Below are 19871 nucleotides of genomic sequence, written 5' to 3'. Positions count from 1 at the left end.
ACTTCTACTTTGGTTGTATATTTTTTTATGCATTTGCTTTTTTATTATTTATTTAATTTCTGATCCGCTATATTTCATCTGTATGTCTACTTCCTCCTTACCCATAGCTTGCTTTGCCAGCCTGTCTGCCTCTTCATTCCCTTTCACTCCCACATGAGTTGGAACCCACACAAAATGTACTATGATGTTTATTTGATGCATTATATAGAGAATCTGGAGAGTCTCCACCACTATATCCTGTCTTGTGTTGTGTTAGACTGCTGAGCTTCAAGACTTGCAAGAGCTAAACTAGAATCTGAACAAATGATTGCTTGTGACAAATTCATTTAATTTAATCTTAGCACAGCCATCCTAATGGCCATTAATTCTCCTGTATACACTGATAAATGATTAGATAATCTTTTCATTTCTGATATTCTCATCTTTAGTTTAGTATAAGCAATCCCCACATGCCCTCTTTCTGGATCTTTTGATGCATCTGTAAATATCAGCATTTACTGGCCATATTTTGAATCTATATAATCCCTTACCATGGATGCTTCTAGATCATTTTGACCCATCTCTTGCCTAGTATCCAACAGAGTTAAATCCACTTTAGGAGGAAGCAGAATCCACAAAGGTATACTGGTGGTAAAATTGCTTGAGGATTAAAACCTATATTCTGTTAAACCCATTTCTTTAACTATATCAGCCACATCCCAACCAAAGCTTGTATTTACCCCTTTCCCGTAACAACTTTTTGGTAGGATGTAACTCATTCTGACCCTTTAAATTATCCCAATATGACACTAGCAATTGTTGTTTTCTTAAATTGAGTGGGCTTTCCCCTACTTCCACCTGCAGTGCTGATACTGGTGAAGATGGATAACCACCCCAACAGATTCTCAACACCTGTGACTGAACTTTATCTAATTTAGTTAGCTGCGTTTTAGATGCTGAACCGTAAGCGATAAATCATAATCAAAAAACAATCTTATCATAGTTATATATATGGTTTCCAGAGCCTTTCTATCAGCATCCCACTCTTGTCCTGTCAAACACCTAATTACATTTAAGATTCTTTTACATTTCTCCACTATTTTATCAATATGTTCCCTCCATGTAATTCTATTATCAAACCATACACCCAGAAACCTCACTTTTGCTACCTGATTTAACACCTTACTGGCCACACTCGCTTGGTCATGTTAAGACCATTTTACCCCAAGACAGACCACTTGCAAATGAATGGGAGATATTGGAACGCCCAATATGGTGGAAGTAGAAAACGAAGTCTCGCTTGACAGGTAAAATAGCCAATCACCTTTTAGATACTGATATCAACTCGTCGACTCATGCGCATTAGCTGAACCAGCATGAGCTAAAGAAGCACAATTTATGACACAATTGTGGTCAGATTTTACTGCTGAAATATGTTATTTGATCGTGATTTTGACCAACGCTTTGCAGATTTCGGTCTTTCCCCATTAAAGTAGATAGGAGCTGTACTGTTATGCCGCTAGTACAGAAAATAGCTTCCCGGAAAAGCATTCCAAAGATGGACAAGTGGACTGGCTAATCTTGAAAGGGACTTTGGTCATGTCTAGAAGGGAACCCTCTGGCAGATAGTGAGATATTTCTCACTGAGCACTAAAACTCACAAATTACACTCTCACTGATACACAAATATATTATACATTGACAGGACATCTAAAGTGTAATGTTTGTTTAAAGCAGTTAAACAGTACCTATTTATTTATTTTATTACAATTTTATTGTAAAAAAACAAAAACAAAAAAACAAACAAACAACCTTAACATAACGTTAGCTGACACTCTGACCTGTATCACAACAACAGTTTTGGTGGGGGGAAAATTGCATATTGAATGTTGAGGTTACAGTGAGACACTTAAGGCAGAAATGTGATACTCATAATTTTATAAAAGCACTTAATTCTTCTGTTAAAACTCATGTATTATTTGAGCTGTCAAGTTGTTTAAATCTTAATTTTTACAGTCATTTTAGGGTTTTTGACATTACATAATCATGGCAACAAAGTTGTACAATTGGCTATAACTTTACACAGAAAAGGTTAGTAAGCGATTTTATCACACTAAAATCATGTTTACATGCATATTGTTTGTCTTGGCTATACTTTTGAAACAGTGAGTATTTTAACATTAAAAAAAGGTCCCCATTCACTTCCATTGTAAGTGCCTCACTGGAACCAAGATCTTTGCTTATTTTAAAGAAAAGGAGGGGCAAGTCAAAATATATTTTTATTGTAATCAGTATTATGCCACAAATGCTGTTGATTGAGCTTAACTAATATTGAACCTGAAATATTCCTTTAAAAATCAAAGATTTTCCTTTACACTGCCATTGTTTTCTGAACACAAAATTCACCCCAAACAAAATATGCTTAAAACACAAGATTTTTATAATCAGTTGCATTCTAACAACACGATCAAGGAGGAACAAAGGAAAAATACCAGCAACCTCTTTGCTTGAAAGATTTGCTTGAATCTCTGATCCAGACTGAAGACTACAGTGGGCACAGCCATTAAAATGTATCCCTGCAGTCAGACTGAATGGATCTGGATTTACGAAAATCTGTGCATGTAAACTGTAAACACTCGGTTGTCTCAGTTCACTAAATTTAGTGAAATTGGCATTCCAAAACAAACAAAGAATATAACACAACAAAAGTTCGGTCGTCTGAATTCTTGTGCTGTAAATCAATCAGTCTATCTATCTATCTATCTATCTATACATATATATATATATATATATATATATATATATATATATATATATATATATATATATATATATACACACTGATCAGTCACAACATTAGAACCACCTGCCTAATATTGTGTGGGGTCCACCTCATGCCACCAAAACAGCGCCAACCCGCATCTTAGAATAGAATTCTGAGATGATATTCTTCTCACCACAATTGTACAGAGCGGTTATCTGAGTTACTGTAGACTTTGTCAGTTCGAACCAGTCTAGCCATTCTCTGTTGACCTCTCTCATCAACAAGGCATTTCCATGCGCAGAACTGTCCCTCAATGGTAAATTCTAGAGACTATTGTGTGTGAAAATCCCAGGAGATCAGCAGTTACAGAAATACTCAAACCAGCCCGTCTGGCACCAACAAACATCCATGCGATTATCTAATCAGCCAATTGTGTGGCAGCAGTGCAGTGCATAAAATCATGCAGATACGGGTCAGGAGCTTCAGTTAATGTTCACATCAACCGTCAGAATGGGGAAAAAATGTGATCTCAGTGATTTGGACCGTGGCATGATTGTTTTCCTAGTATTTTCACGCTCAACAGTCTCTAGAAATTACTCCGAATGGTGCCAAAAACAAAAAACATCTAGTGTGCGGAAGTTCTGTGGATGAAAAAGCCTTGTTGGTGGTTTATTGTTGTAGATTGAAGTTGGTGATAGCTCACCTATTAGAAATGTCCAGAGGGTGTCAGCACTAAGGGTGGTACATATTTGCCAAAATTCTTTGGTTTTGAAACTGAGCGATAGAGAGCTCTCTGTCATTCCTTTTCATGGGTTTCATTCATTATTGAAAGTTAAATGTTTGACTATCCCTTATCAAAACCTACACCTCTACAAATCTAACACAATTAAAACTTGTCTAATATCATCTGGGTCTGTAGACTTGTCATTTGAATTGATCCTACAGACACAAAAATGTAGTTTTCCAAAATTTAGCTGTTTACTCAGTCTTGTCATGAATTAATTGGATCACTGACATTTGGCACCTGAATAATAATAATGTAATTAATATAATGTGGAGGTGGGGGTCGTGGTCGAGCACCGATTTGTAATGGAGAATGAGCTTGGGAGATGAGAGTGGTAAGGAGTCCCACCTGTGGGTGTTATCTCATTATAACACCCACAGGTGGGACTCCTTATGGCTGGCTCTCCATTCACAAATCGGCGCTGGACCACGCCCCCACCTCCACACATATGGCTGTGTCTCGTTTGGAAGGCTGCGTCCTCCGGGGGTCGCATTTGTCGGCCGCATATGTCATCGAGCTGTCTCGTTTCAGAAAAGCGAGTAGGACACTTCGAATGCAGCCTTCGAATGCGACCTTCTTTCACGGGAATTTGGAGGATGCATGAGGTGTTTAGTTTACTAAATTTAGTGAATTTGGCATTCCATACCAAACTCTTGTTAAAGAGTAGCGTGCTGTCATAGCAACCATGTTACGTTCTGTTTCCATTCATCCTACGAAGGCCGTCTCATTTGAACAAGGCTTGTTTAAAGGAGGACACTCGGTATACTGCAGCCTTCAAAGGACACGTCCTACCTAGCATGCAGCCTTCAAAACGAGACACAGCCAATGTCTAACATCTGTAACAAACATAACTACTGTCAGAATTTAACCTCTACTGCATTTGTTGTAATGACTAGTCTATTAGGTCTTTTTACTCCAAAACAGGACAACAAACATTCTAGACATCAATCCAACATATCATGTAAGCTTTATTTTAAATTACATATAGTTCGTATTTACATTTTAAAATATGAAATACATTTAAGATAAACATAATTATACTCCAAAGCAGTAATAAATATTTGTATTATGGTCAGAAAATCAAAATAATATGTAAAAATGGTAAAACAAAGGTTGCCTGATACATCTACTTAAGACTTCAAAATCAGTTGTGATACAAAAGTGATCTGAAAGATCAAACCTGTGTTGTTGTAATAAGTTGGTCATTTGTGTTTGCCATGCTGCAATGTCTGATCTACTTTTATCTAATAAAAGTAAGCACCGTAAACCTTGCTAAAAGGTTTGGCGTCACAACTTTAAATCAAGTGCAGGTGTGTTGGGGTCATGATGACTGGGCTTTGCAGGTATGCACATCTACTTCCTCGTGGCAGTCCCTGCACTGAACAGCACAACACCAGTGGAACTTGCACTCACACTTGGTGGTGCGGCTCACGCGTGATGTGTCATATCCCCGCCCACAACACATGACCTCACAGCTGTCAGCCCCCCGGGATGTACGGTTGCACACTCGCCCACCTGTGCCCAAAGAGCCTGCAACCAAACAAAAATCAAGATGAGACATCATAATTAGATTTTAGAGAGCTAATCTCCATAGATACATCAAAAAGGTGTAGGTCCTCAATCAAAATAACCATATTTTTATACCCCGGGCATTGTTGGTCATTGTTTTAAGACCATAAAACTGCTGGTTTACATACCTCATCCCAGGCCGTCATGTCAGAGACTATTAATGTTGTCAATGTTTGATCAAATTCCTGAAGCAAGCAGACCTCAACTGAATAGCCATGTCTGATAGTGTCCAGACAGAGCTGTCTTGAAGAAGCTGGATTTGTCTGCGCCATGTAAAAGGATGACCGCTTGGTCCTTGCTGAGATGAGGGATTGATGATAGAAGCTATCAGCCATTACTCTGAGTCTTCATCACATACTCATTTCAACAGCTCTAATCTCAAAAACCCCACCCTCTATAAGGCTGACGCGTCTCTGATTGTTGCTGATATAGAAATTGCTAAAGACCTTGTATAAACCCTTGCTTTCATGCCCCCTTTGAGTGACAGTCTGCTGCCTTTGTTCATAAGGATCCTTAAATGACAATCAAGACTCAAAACTATGCAAACATCCATTTTTTCTTGTGGACTGATTCACTCAGAAAAGTCTTAGTAAAAACAATTCGAACATTTTGAGGCAAACATATCCCTTAAAGAGATCCATCATTTATTACTCACCCTCATGTTGTTCCAACTCCATATGACTTTCTTTCCTCCATGTAACACAAAAGGAGGTTAAACTAAAAGCAAGCCCCAGTCACAATTTACTTTCATTGTATTGAAAAAAAGATTTAAAGAAAGCGAATGGTGACTGAGGCTAACATTCTGCTAAATAGGGATGTCAAAAGTAAGTTGATACTAAATGTAAAAAATATGTAATGATTAGAGCTGTCAAAATTAACATGCTAACACAAGTGATTAGTTTAAAAAGTTTAACACGTTCATTTTTCTTAATCGCGATTAACGGATTTACTGTTAATACTGCATAAACCAGCATAAACACTGGTTGGAAGGGGCAGAACCTTTGTGACGTGTCATTACACTGACACACACACCACAAATGCGGATAGCAGTCAATGAAAAAGTGATGGGGAAAGGAGCTCTTAACGCTATTTGTTGTACAAAACAAGCCTAGATGGAACTTGTGACAGAAATCAAGTATTTTTCAGCCTAAGTAAGGCGCATTTTAATTGTCTATTACCAAAATGCAGAATGAGACGTTTTTGTCTGCAAGTGCTTTTCATGTGGAGTTCAAAGCAGCACTGTCACCCTGATGTGAATCGTGAATCTGTGCTATTTTAGTGCATTTCTATCTTTATCCTGTGGAAGGCTTTGTTTGGAAAAATTTTATAAAGCAGTATATTGTTACATATTGTTTTTTTTCTTTTTGTTTTTTTTTTAATAAATAAATAAATGCATTTTGACAGGGAAAAAAAGTACACTGCCAGGCCAAAAAAAAAAAAAAAAAAAAAAAAAAAAGAAAAGTTGCCATTTGGATTTAAATAAGCAGATACTTAAGAGCCTATGATTGGATCTTATTGCAGTGATTAATATGTTTCAGCTGGCAACAATTCTTTTAACCCTAACTGATGCAGTGTGTAGCTTCTCATTTCTTAAACAACCATGTTGGAAGACGTATCCTGTGGTCATGGAAAAGATGTTACTGTGTTTCAGAAGTGGTAAATTATTGGCCTGCATCAAGTCAAGAAAACAAGGAGATTGCTGAAATCACTGGAATTGGTTTAAGAACTGTCCAACACATTATTAAAAACCTGGAAGGATCGTGCGCGCTGTAGTCAAAGCTAAAGTCAGTCCAACGAAATATTAGAGTATGGAATTTTTTTTTGGCTGGCAGTGTATATTTAGAGTTCAATTTCAGCACTTTAAAAATCTGTGAATTATCGCGATTAACTATGAAAAATTATGCAATTAACTGCGACTAAAAATTTTAAAATCGACTGACAGCACTAGTAACAATACTAGACTTTCTGCAGTACCGGTAGAACCAAGCATCAACTTATATCGGTACCTGCGCACTTTGACTGACAGGCAATTTTTTTACATGCTCTGAATGTGCCTGTGGTAATGTGGATAGGTGCTGCCCTAAACAGTCCAATACATTTAAAATGTGAGGTATTAATGTAAACAGTCATTTATGCCTAAAGTCTGACATAAAAAGTGGATTTGTATCAAAAAATTTGATCTGTGCATGAGGATTTGCAGTGTAAATGCAGCCTAACAGACTTGCCGCCAGGGGTGTATTAAGGTACTGCGGAGCCCCAAGACTAAACAGGTGGCTTTCACTGTTGCGCACCATCTCCGTGTTAATATATGCGTTTCCCCCTGAACACGTCTAGATGTGCTCCTGCGAACGTCAGTGGGGGAGAATAGTGTGATTGCGTTGCAAATGGGCAAAAGCCTGTGTAAGACCATGCGTTAATGAGCCCCTGCCTGCCATTGTCTACTGTGTTGTTTATAATCACACAACATTAATGAGAAAACAACAAAACCACTCACAGCTCTTGGCTGGATAATTTTAGTAGCTTTAAAAAAAGTAAGTATTAAATGACTAATAATCATACAGTGAAGACTATACAAGTTATGTAAATTGATTTGTTACAATTCATTACTTCAATTTCTGATTGTTTACTTGAATATTTGATACTGCTCATTAAAAAATTAAAGGACCTTTTGTTCTATTGTTTTATTTGTCCTTTTTCGCTTTGTTCTAATTTGATTAATGATTGTTTACTTATCTTTAATAATTACTTGAGAATGTGAAACACTGCTTACTTAATTGACAAAGTAGTTCATAATAGTTTTTGCTGTGGTATCGAAATAAGTATCAAGGTTTGAAATTTCACTGGTATTGGTACTGACTACTGAAATGTTGGTATTGTGACAACCCTACTGCCCAACATTTTTAGTGTTCCATGAAAGAAAGAAAGCATTACAGGTTTGGAACAACATGAGTGTGAGTAACTGATGACAGAAGTTTCATTTTTGGATAAACTATCCCTTTAACTACAGCAAGCTTTATAGTGCCAGTAGCACCAGCATTAGTATGTCACTGCTGGTCTACTGAATTCAATTCCAAGTAGGCAGGCATGTGTCTGGACATGACATGGCCACTCCCGCCCCACAGCAGTTCATCAGGCTGGTATGTTGGACTGATATCGTTTATCATGGGCAGCCTGTACCTGAGTGTGCATCTGCTTATTGAATTAAGATGAGAGGGTGCCAAGAGATGAGTTTAACATGTGTGACCATGCTGGGAACTGGTAATTGATTTCACACATATGCAGTGGAGGTATAGTCTATGTCTCTTAAAACACATCAGATTGCCCGGCCAGAAAGTTTCTCACAAGCCGCTAGACTAGAGAGGTCAACACTATAATATGGTGGTCATCCATTTTTTTTTTTAAACTTTAATGTTTAACTGAAGGTAACTGTACAAGATGTAAGCCAGGCAAAAGTAGGAGGGCCATTTAAAAAACTGATATAAATATGAAGGTTCACCCCAAAATAAAATTAATTTAGTCATGTTATTCCAAACCCGTATGACTCTAAGCCTCAGACACTATTCGCTTTCATTGCATCTTTTTTCCATACAATGAAAGTGAATTGTGACAAAGGCTGTCAAACTCTAACATTCTCCCTAAGAAGGTCAAATGGGTTTGGAATGACTTAGAATAGTTCACTTAAAAATGATAATCTACTCACCCTTATGCCATCTCAAACTCGTATGAATTTCTTTCCTCTGCGAAACACAAATTATAATATTTTTATAGAGATATAATGTGAATATATCAATACAAACCAGGTCAATGGGGTCTAACACTTCCAAGCTCCAAAAAGGACATAAAGGCAGCATAAAGGTAATCCATACGATTTGAGTGGTTTAATCCATGTCTTCTGAAGCGATACGATAGGTTTTGGGTGAGAAACACACCAAAATGTAACTCCTTTTTCACTATAAATCTGTGCGCTTAACGCATGCACAAAGAACTGTACACACTGTGCGCATGCGTCAAGCACAAGAAAGTGTAATCGAGTTTCAAATCATGAGACTGCAATATCAAGATTTATAGTGAAAAATTGTATTGCTTCAGAAGACAGGATTAAAACACTCGAGTCGTATGGATTATCTTTATGTTGCCTTTATGTACATTTTGGAGCTTGAAAGTTTGGACCCCATTGACTTCATTTTATGGATATAAACAAATCATTTCTCCATTAAAATATCTATCGTTTGTGTTCCGCAGTAGAAAGTCATCAGAGTTTGAGATGGAATAAGGGTGAGTAAATGATGACAGAATTTTTATTTTCGGGTGAACTATCCAGATGTTTGATCATGCAAAATGTATATGAGTATAAATGAACAGATGGAAAATGGACAATAATAAATGCAAAACAATGGGTTTAATACTTTTGGGCACTTGAGAGACATGACCTACCTCTGTAAATATTCCTACAAGTTTTAGGCAAAAAATATAGAGGTGCCGTGGAAGGCTGTGATTTATAGCATTTGCACGTAGGGATTATATTTCAGCTCCCGTTCTGCCCACAAAACTGTGGTAATGTGTCTAAACACAGCATCACCTGATAGCAGGGATCATCTGCAGTCTGACAGGCACCCCCCCCCCTTACTGTTTCCCACATAGGTACACCTGGTGTTATTCAGTTTACACACACACACACACACACACACACACACCAAAAGGTACAAAGAGATAAACCTCTGCCTTAGGGAGGGAATCTTTACCTGCAGTCAGGTTACAGGATTAGGTTATGACTATTGTGTATGTAATAACCAGCTAAATAGCTCTCGTCCTCTGATTACATTCTCTCTGTGTTTGGGGGCAAGACTAATGGCCTACCAATTTTAAGCAGAGTGTGGGAGTCTTGCAGGGTGGAGATGCAAACTGTGACTAACAGTGGGTTATGACAGATTTGATTTATCATCTTAATTCACCTCCTTAAATGTGATGGGTGTAATTTTTTGGTGTTAAAATACTCCTATCTCAGTTTAATATGCAATGGCAGCTATTACTAAGCCGTTCATACTGTGGGTTGATGCGTTGTGGTGCTATAAAAATTGCTTTATTTGTTTGAGCATTCTGAACAGGATGACATAGCAACATTAGCTCTACTAATGGCGTGAATTTGAGATGGGACTATCGGTTTGTCTGACCAGTGGAGGATGCACAGTTTGGGAAACCTGTTTGAAAACAATCAATATTTTTGCAGTTCCGTTTGGTGACACTAGCGGTGAAGAAATTCCACACTTCATTTTAAAGGGATAGTTTGCCCAAAAATTATGATTCTCTCATCATTTACTCAGCGTTATGCTGTCTCAAACTCATATGACTTACTATCTTCTTCAGAATACAAAGATATTTTGAAGGACATATAATCTGTTTTTATCCATACAATGCAAGTCAATGGGGTCCAAAATGTTCAAGATCCAAAAAGGACATAAAGGCAGCATAAAGGAAATCCATACAACTCGAGTGGTTTAATCCATGTTTTCTGAATGAATACAATAGTTTTTTTTGAGAGAAACAGACCATAATGTAACTAATTATTCACCTTAAATCTTGACATCTGCAGTCTCCTTGGCGTGTTCATGAGAGAAGCTCGATTACACTTCCTTGTGATTGACATATGCACAAAGTTACACTTTGGTCTGTTTCTCACCCAAAACTGATTGCATGGCTTCAGAAGACATGGATTAAACCACTCAAGTCATATGGATTACTTTTATACTGCCTTTATGTCTTTTTTGGAGCTTGAAAGTTTTGGACACCACTGACTTAAATTGTATGGATATAAACACGTGTAAATCAAAATGTTTTTGTTTGTGTTCTGTGGAAGAAAGAAAATAATTGATGAGTAAATTATCAGAGAATCATCCATTTTGGGAGGACTGTTCCTTTAAATCCGTATTTATTTTTTTACAGTAATTGTCATTTATGCCATAAGAGCCCTGTCACACTCACCAGACTCATGGTCCCATATACAGTAGTCAGGTGAGTCTTCAAAGTATACTAGGTCATTTTTGGAGGGCTTCTTAAACATCCTGTAGGCACCGGTAAAGCCTGTTCCATACTGGTTCATCACCACCTGAATGGCATTGTTGTACTTCTTGCGCAGATAGTCACCAGTCTGCCTGAAGTCAGCCATGGCTAACCAGCAGGTACGCACATTGCATGAGCCGCTGACACCATGACATTTACACTCTAGGTTCATAAAGCGCTTCACTGCCTGTATAGAAGAATCATAGAGGAAAGAATGTCTGGAGTTAAACTCTGAGTGATCTGTCTGTGATTGCATGAGAGTATGGTCATTTATAACTATTTGTCTCTTCATTTCTCAAGAGGGAATACGTGTCTCAACAGCGTCTCGCAAGAAAGCAGCATTGTTACCTTCCTCCCTGCACGGTTGTTGTGCAAGTTCATGAGTGCCCGGGCATCCCTCTCCTTTCTCTCCTTGGCGTCAATGAAGACCTGAGTGAACTTGATTGCATGGTCAATGTGATCACTGCACCCGCCCCAGTCGAAAGCTCCCTTGGCATCTTGAGATGAGCCCTTCTTTTCCGGGTCACAAGAGCAGGTGTCTAGTTCACCTTGACTGCATGCCCTGGTCAAGGTGTAGACCATACCTGCTGATGAAATAGCGTAGACATAGGCGGCCTCACGACTGCCTGAAAAACAGAGAAGTAATACTGTGCACTGAGCATAAGAAATTGTACTGTACACCCATAAAACTCAAGAAGTCCAATGAGATAAGAGTTTCAATGAAGAAATAGACAAATAAACAAATTTATACAACATATGAGTTATATAAATTAATACACTGTTTATATAACATTAAATATTTCAATAACATAAATAAATATAATTATGAATATTATAGTAAATAATAAATATAAATAATATAAACAATTATTAAATAATTGAAAAAATATATTAATTAAAATACACTTTAAAATCATACACTCCCTGAGCACTTTATTAGGAACACCTGTACACCTACTTATTCATGCCATTATCTAATCAGCCAATTGTGTGGCAGCAGTGTAATGCATAAAATCATGCAGATATGGGTCAGGAGCTTCAGTTATTGTTCACATCAACCATCAGAATGGGGAAAAATGTTATTCGGTGATTTAGACCATGGCATGATTGTTGGTGCCAGACCAGTTGGTTTGAGTATTTCTGTAACTGCTGATCTCCTGGAATTTTCACACACAACAGTCTCTATAGTTTACTCAGAATGGTGCCAAAAATTAAAAAAAACATATAGTGAGTGGCAGTTCTGTGGACAGAAACACCTTGTTTATGAGAGAGGTCAATGGAGAATGGCCAGACTGGTTCGAGCTGACAGAAAAGCTACGGTAACTCAGATAACCACTTTTTTACAATTGTAGTGAGCAGAATAACATCTCAGAATGCACAACATGACAAACCTTGAGGGCAGATGAGCTACAACAGCAGAAGAGCACGTCGGGCACTTTATTATGACCATAGTGTTCCTAATAAAGTGCTCAGTGAGTGTATAGTAATTATTACAAATATTTATAAATTATTTTTACCTAATTTAATTAACACATTTCTGTTGAGTCATTACTTTTACAGATCAAATCAAATCATACAAATCTCATAATCCAGTAAAATAAATAGAATGTGTCCGAATGTGGGTGAAAAAAAAAGGTGTATGTCTGAGTTTGTAAGTGTGTCTAGATGATCACGGTGTATAACAACAGCAACAAATGATAGCATGAAACAAAGGTTGTTGGTGGCAGCTTTTCACATGTGTAACGAAGAGGTTTTCATTTAGCAGCTTTGTCAGAGGAAGGATGCCTGCCACAAAATCCCTGCAATTGTTTTAAATTAGTGAGTTGACATTGACAATAAGTAGATGCTCACAGTGTCAGAGAAGTTGGTATTCTCTCTGGGAGGTATGAATACCTTAAGCAAGAAGATTAAAGTCAAAGGTTGAACCTAACTTTTAAGTGTAGAGCAGCTTATGGCCTGAGACACAAAGTTCCTTTGTGGATGTTCCCATTAATATGATTTTACTCAGTCAGGATGAGAAAAATGGAGCCACAGACACTTACAGTCAAAAGCCTACAGACTGGCAATTATACCCAGATAAAGCATGAGCTGCTGAGCAATTCTGAATCAATTCACCAGACACAATAATCCACCCTTTTTTTAACTAAATTGGCTTCTATCAATGAGACACAATAAGAAGGAATGGCTACACCTGATTTGCTGATTTGATATAATGCCTTTTGGGCATTATCTGTTCAGATTACATCTTGACATCTTGAGATGCATGGTCACAGAATTACATTGTGCTGTTTACATGCAATGTTGTGAAAAACTGATAGGATGTGTTAGGCTATATCAAAACTCTTACACACCGAGCAGAACAATTCCGATTAGATGTGCAAAGAAGGGACAAAAAGCTCACCCACGCAGTTCATCAAGTTTTACATTCTGTAATATGATCTGATATCAGATAAGGCCTTTCACTGCAGGCTGAGTGTATAGAACATATTGTTTGCACGGTTTCAATTCAAACAATACAGTTAAGCGATAAATCTGTCTTACTCACTTCGAAGCAAAAGCTTCCCAAAAAGATTGTGTTCGCGTGCCATGGTATTGCAATTCCACCGATGGTTTCTGAACTGGTGCTGGCATTCTCCAATCCAGTTTTTAATTCCAGCGCCTATTGCCTGCATCACCTTGGGATGCTGGCGGCACAACTGGCGTTGTTTGTTAATTAACCCGGGGACGTTGTCGCACATCACTTGCGATCCAAGAGTGCCCATGTACCTGCATAAAAGATGAACGCACAGTGACTGAGCGATGGGAATCTCTTAAATATATATATTTATATACACACACAGCTCTTCGTATAGTTTTTTCCGCATTCTAAATGGCAACAAAATAGACGTAAAATGAATTAAAAATCTCCAAAATTCAACTAATATTTTCATTTGTTTTGCCTAGCCTACTTTAATTTCAGAAAGCAGCTTTTCAATAGTCCAAACCAGTCCAAATTACTTTTTATTTTTATTTTTTTAACCACATCATGCTTTAAATTATAAACTAATTTCTTAATATGAAAGAAATCCTAAAAAAAAAAAAACTGTACCCACCACCACGATGCGTCGACCCTTGATGTGCACCAGCAAACTGCCACGGACAGATAAAAACATATTCCACTTGGCAAAAGCTTCATATTATAAAAATTGTATTGATATACTCATTCGTTCAGGCACGTGTCTGCAGTTTAACAATAATAAATTAAACAGAATGCATCTGTGACCGCATTGAGTGCTGAGGCGGTCAGAGCAAATCGGTTATTTATTCTCCCCGATCAAAAATCATTGCAGTGACGTGACACAAATGAAAAGTTCACCGTAAAGGCATTCTGGAGTGTGATGTGTAGCGCAGCAGAGACTGGCTGATGGTCTTCCTTTGTCTAAAGTTAAGAAAGATGTGCTGCAGATAGCGGATGATCTCCTATCAGGTTTAAATTGCTTACACAAGGGGTGGGCGCAGTCCTGCCTCAGGAATGAAGTGAAGAAATTAGATGTCTGAAAGTATCTGTTCAGGCTAGCTTGACACCAGCCACAGGTTTGGCTTATTTCCAGAGCAGCGAAAGTATAGAATGTGGTCCAACGTGAAATGACTATCCATATCCTCCTGAGACCCAGCACTTTTGGCATACATATACATATATATATATATATATATTTACCATATATGTATATTAGCCTATAGGTCTAGTGATTGACACATGAAGCAAATATTTAATTTAATATTATTTAATTATTTTTGAAGACCTATATTATTCGAAAACAACATTATTATTATTATTTTATAATATATTTATAATATATTTTATAACATATTTAGGATAATTTTTATTGTATATAATAATGATAATTATTATTTTTATATAATGCAAATAATATAAATTGTAATATAAGGTATATTTTTATATTTATTTATAATATATTTAATTAATATAAATTAAATATGATAAATTATTATTATTTGTTCTAATATTAATAATAATAATTACAACATATATTAGCCCACTATATTATTATTATTATTATTAATAATAATAATTACAACATATATTAGCCTACTATAATATTATTATTATTATTTATAATAATAATTACAACATATATTAGCCCACTATATTATTATTATTATTATTAATAATAATAATTACAACATATATTAGCCCACTATAATATTATTATTATTATTTATAATAATAATTACAACATATATTAGCCTACTATCATCATATTGTTCTATTGACTTTCTCAAACATTTGTAGCCCAAAAAAGCCCATGTTGTCCTCTTAAATATACACGACAAACAGTGGCATGCATGGCATTAGAGGTATTAACAAAGAACATTCGCATTTGAAATTACGGCTCCCAGATTGTTATATCTTGTTAGAAAAGGAAGACGAAAAAATAAATAAAAGAAAACGTAAAATAGGAACAGAACATCTGCGGTGAGTGTAATGAAAACAGATAGAGCAAAATACAAAAGCTGTGCTTTCTCATAGAATAAGGCTTTATTGATTTAAAGCACAAATACTATTCTTTATCCCTTTAAAAAAAATCTGCCCGTGATGATGTGTGCATTGAAATTGGATTATCACATTCTTTTGAACTTTTTACGAACTGTTCAATTGTCGCAAGGAATTTCCTCGATCTTTGATCACCAGTTTTTGTGAAAGATTTAATATGTCCCTCTTCCTTGAATTGTGAGGTCCTTTCTACCGCTGGGAACAAGATTATTGGAAAAAATGGATTCTTCTCGTGATCTCCGTGGAAAAGCCGCGGTCGCGAGAGCGTGGAGAAGTCTTGTCATCTGTAATACGATGGAATTTAAATTGGCCTAATTTTATGCTTTTCAAGTCAATAAGGAAAACTCTTCTGAATCTTATCAGTTTTTTTGTTATTGTTTTTTTTTTTGTTTTAAATAGGATTGTTCCTAAAAAATAATAATTGGTTGAGAGAGATTGTCTAATGTAGTTAAAAGAGTCTGACTGCATTGATTGATATTTTGTGCGATAAAAGGCCTTCTCATGTAGGCTAGATCGTTTGGAGAAAGACATTCTAACCTTTTTTTTTTTTTTTTTTTTTTGAGATTTTCGGATGTTGGAATGTGACCTTCTTTTTTAACTTTATTGCTTGCAAACTCCAAACCTGTAAAATTCTCATGAATTGCGATGTTAGTTTGTTTTTTTCTTGTGAAACGTAAGCTTTTGTTTTATTTCCTTGTTTAAATGCAATAACGTAATTTTATCTGTTTAGATTTATCTTATTTTTATTTTTATTTAATTTTTTTACTTGTGTAGGCTAAACATATTGAGCCTTCTAAAATAAAATGTAGGACCTATTCGTCTTCCTTAATCATTTATGTCTTTTATAGCCATTGTGTAAGACTTATTTTATCAGCAGTATAGGCTGCCATTCATTGTCAAATAATCAAATATATAACTCCAACTCGACCGCAGACACCCGTACCTACATTCGCTGAGCACTATTTTAGGAACAATTTGGTTCTAATAAAGTGCCTGACCTGGTCTTCTGCTGTTGTAAAATGAAAATCCCAGGAGATCAGCAGTAACAGAAACACTCAAACCAGCCCGTCTGGCACCAACAATCATACCACGGTCGAAATCACTGAGATCATATTTTCCCCCAATTCTGATGGCTGATGTGAATATTAAGTGAAGCTCTTGACCTGTATCTGCATGCTTTTATGCTCTGCACTGCTGCCACATGATTGGCTGATTAAGGTGTACAGGTGTTCCTAATAAAGTGCTCAGTGAGTGTAGTTTTGTGCAAATGTACACATATTAACTCCTTTAAGGCCTGCAATGAAAGGTTTGTCCTCTCTGATCCACTTTGCTAAATCAATTGTTGTTCATTTAACAAACACTCAGTACTCAGAAGGTGTTTGTTACCAAGTGCTATGCACCTGTGATTTCTTACTGAGATCTGGATCTGCAACCTTTTGCAAACCTTTTTTGCAATGTCAAAAGCTGTTTGAGTGTTCAGCAGAGGTTTTCTTTCTGTTTCATTAGAACTTAGTGGCTGTGTTAGATAATTAGCTGGACTTTGCAAATCATACTGAATAATAATAATAATAACAAAAACATATTCATGATATTAGAACTGACACTCTTCAACACCTCCCCTTTAAGACTTTTGTCAATGGGTCTCCTTTTTTTCTGTCCTCTTAACTAACATTATATGACCCTGGAAAATTGTCCAGAAGACCAGAACATTTCTGGGAAGCTATCCAAAATCAGTCCATGACAGGTCTTTCAGCAGACTTTAGTTGCTCAACTTCAAAGTTCAGATTCAAGCTTTCAGAAACTGTTTGACCTTCTTTACCCACAAGCAGTTGTAGAGCCTCATGCCCCAGCCCAGGTGAGAGATGACCTCATCATTTAATTAGGTGTCATGCTTTGTACAAACCATGAAATTAAAAATATGTTTTTCAGAGACAGACAGATCTTATGCATAAGCAATTCTTGATTAACTCAACCGTCAGCCCCGTTAAAAACTGGTGATTATGTGCCACTGATGTACATGTACTGATGTTCAGTTATAATTTAACTAGGTTTGTAAAAAAAAAAAAAAGTCAGTTCGAAAACAGTGGGTTCAAAAACAATCAGTTTAGAACCGTTAACCTCTCACACTTCATGCAAAAATTTGCCTCTGTACCAACTCATTTCATTCTCTGTTAAGAGGCAGAGCCCCCCTAAGACTGAAATCCTAGAATCATCCCTGCACATTTGTAACTTGCACTCAGAAATTAAGATGGAGTTGCAGCACCTGTTATAATAAAGGTAACCTTTTGTAACAATAGAACTTCTCTTTAAAAATGTTATTACAAAATGTCCATACATAAAACAGATTACTGTTTTCAGTAAATTTCATTGTCCCATCACTCCCCCTCACTTTTGTTTTCAGTTCAGCAATGGAAGATTACACATTACACATGACTGATTAAGCAATCAGCTAATTAAATATTAAATTTTCCTCTAATCATCAAGAAATCAACCATGAGGGGGGTGCTTCACCCCTGTTAGGCTAACCATTCACCTAGAAATTACATTTCAGCACCACAGACAGCGACAGATATCCACTTTTCTATTTAGGCCACCTAGCAAAATCAGCTACATCTGGATTTTCATGACACAAAATGACAGCTGTGCAACTCTGACTGGCAGGTGCTGATGTTATAGACGTTGACAATGGAGATTAAGATTGGTCACCAGCAATATGAAGGACAACATTGTGGGTTGGGAAAACATTTATGTGGCAGTGGGGCGTGGCCAAGCATCCGTCCGGAGAGAGAGAAAGTGGTAAGGGCGCTTGCACCTGAGCTAGATTATGTTTAACATGTGTCTCTAATTCCAGTGAGCATGGGGAGAGTGGCATATAACCAGCCAAGCCACCAGCAGCAGAGTGAGAGTGTCTGGCACAAGAAAGGCCACAGTGTACCGGAAGCTGAAGTGGTTTAATCTGTTATGTGTGTGAAGCAGATGTGTTGAGGTTATTACGTTCCTGTGAAGCTGATGTGTTTGTTTAACTACCTGCTGTGAATCTGACGAGTTTGTGAACTTGAAAAACCTTGAAGTGGCCAATTAAAAATCTTAACTGTGCCAGAAGAAACCCCGCTTCCCTGTGTCTACTTCCTTCCTGCTGTTGAGTTGTCTCACACTGGTGCCGAAACCCGGAATCCTGAAGTACGTCCCATGGAGTCCTCACAGTTGGCCGAGATCCTCAAGTCCCTCGCCGGCCTACACCAGTCACACCAACAGTCTCTGCTTAAGCTACGTCAAGATCAGGATTGTCGGTTCTTTGAGATCCTCAGAGCTCAGACAGAGGACCGGCATGCGATTCGGAGCCTCCTCAGCCAGGAGAGAACCCCGGCCACATCCCTGGACAGCCACAGCCCCCTGCCCCCACCCATGCTCTTGAAGATGGGGGTGGATGATGACCCGGAAGCCTTCCTCGATTTATTCGAGCACATCGCTGAGATCTGGAGCTGGCCGCATGATCAGTGGGTGGCCAGGCTCCTCCCGTTGCTGTCTGGGGAAGCCCAGCTTGCTGCCCAACAACTGCTGGCAGCTAACCTCCTGGCCTATGAAGACCTCAAAAAGTCCATCTTGCAGCGGGTTGGCTGCAGTCCAGAGCAGTACCGCCAGCTCTTCCGCACCATGAAGCTGGAGAAGAGCGGCCGCCCACTTGCCTTCATCCAGCAGCTCCGAGACGCCTGCCGGAAATGGCTGCTGGCAGGGGATCGCGACATCAAGGGAGTTGTCGACAAGGTAGTGCTGGAGCAGCTAATCCATCGGCTGCCAAGAGGAATGGCGGAGTGGGTCCAGTGCCACCGCCCGGCGTCACTGGAGGAAGCTGTCCGACTGGCAGAGGACCATATGGCGGCGTACCCGAGGGCGTAAGAGCCCTCCCACTCTCTCTCCCCTCCCCCTGTGTTTTCCCCACTCTCTTCCCCCTCCCCTCTTCACTCTCACTCCGCTCTCTCCCCAGAGCCCGTTCCTGCCCCACGGAGGCGAGGAGTCCCACCACCGAAGCCCGTTCCCCGTACGCGGGGTTTTGCATCACCCTCAGCCTCGACAGTGCCCCACCGCTCTCCCCCTCAGGTGGAAGTGTCCGCTGACGCGGGTGCAGGCATGGCGCCTGGGCCAGTCTGCTGGAGTTGCGGGGA

At 38.2% G+C, this 19871-nt stretch overlaps 1 protein-coding gene across 1 annotated transcript; it reads right to left on the bottom strand.

Annotated features, from left to right (window-relative positions):
* Positions 1–4593: 4593 nt before the first annotated feature.
* Positions 4594–14520, bottom strand: LOC127455668 (protein Wnt-2-like). The gene is made up of 5 exons (XM_051723701.1): positions 14246–14520; positions 13699–13919; positions 11502–11779; positions 11076–11340; positions 4594–5057 (listed from the first exon to the last, which is right to left on the bottom strand). Exons 1-5 carry the CDS (start codon positions 14326–14328, stop codon positions 4849–4851), a joined length of 1056 nt encoding a protein of 351 aa, XP_051579661.1. The 5' UTR covers positions 14329–14520; the 3' UTR covers positions 4594–4848.
* Positions 14521–19871: the final 5351 nt, after the last annotated feature.

This window comes from Myxocyprinus asiaticus, chromosome 18 (assembly GCF_019703515.2).
Source record: "Myxocyprinus asiaticus isolate MX2 ecotype Aquarium Trade chromosome 18, UBuf_Myxa_2, whole genome shotgun sequence".
Lineage (NCBI taxonomy): Eukaryota > Metazoa > Chordata > Actinopteri > Cypriniformes > Catostomidae > Myxocyprinus > Myxocyprinus asiaticus.
The sequence above is the reverse complement of the archived record's forward strand: the minus strand, read 5'-3'. Positions and strand labels throughout refer to the sequence as shown.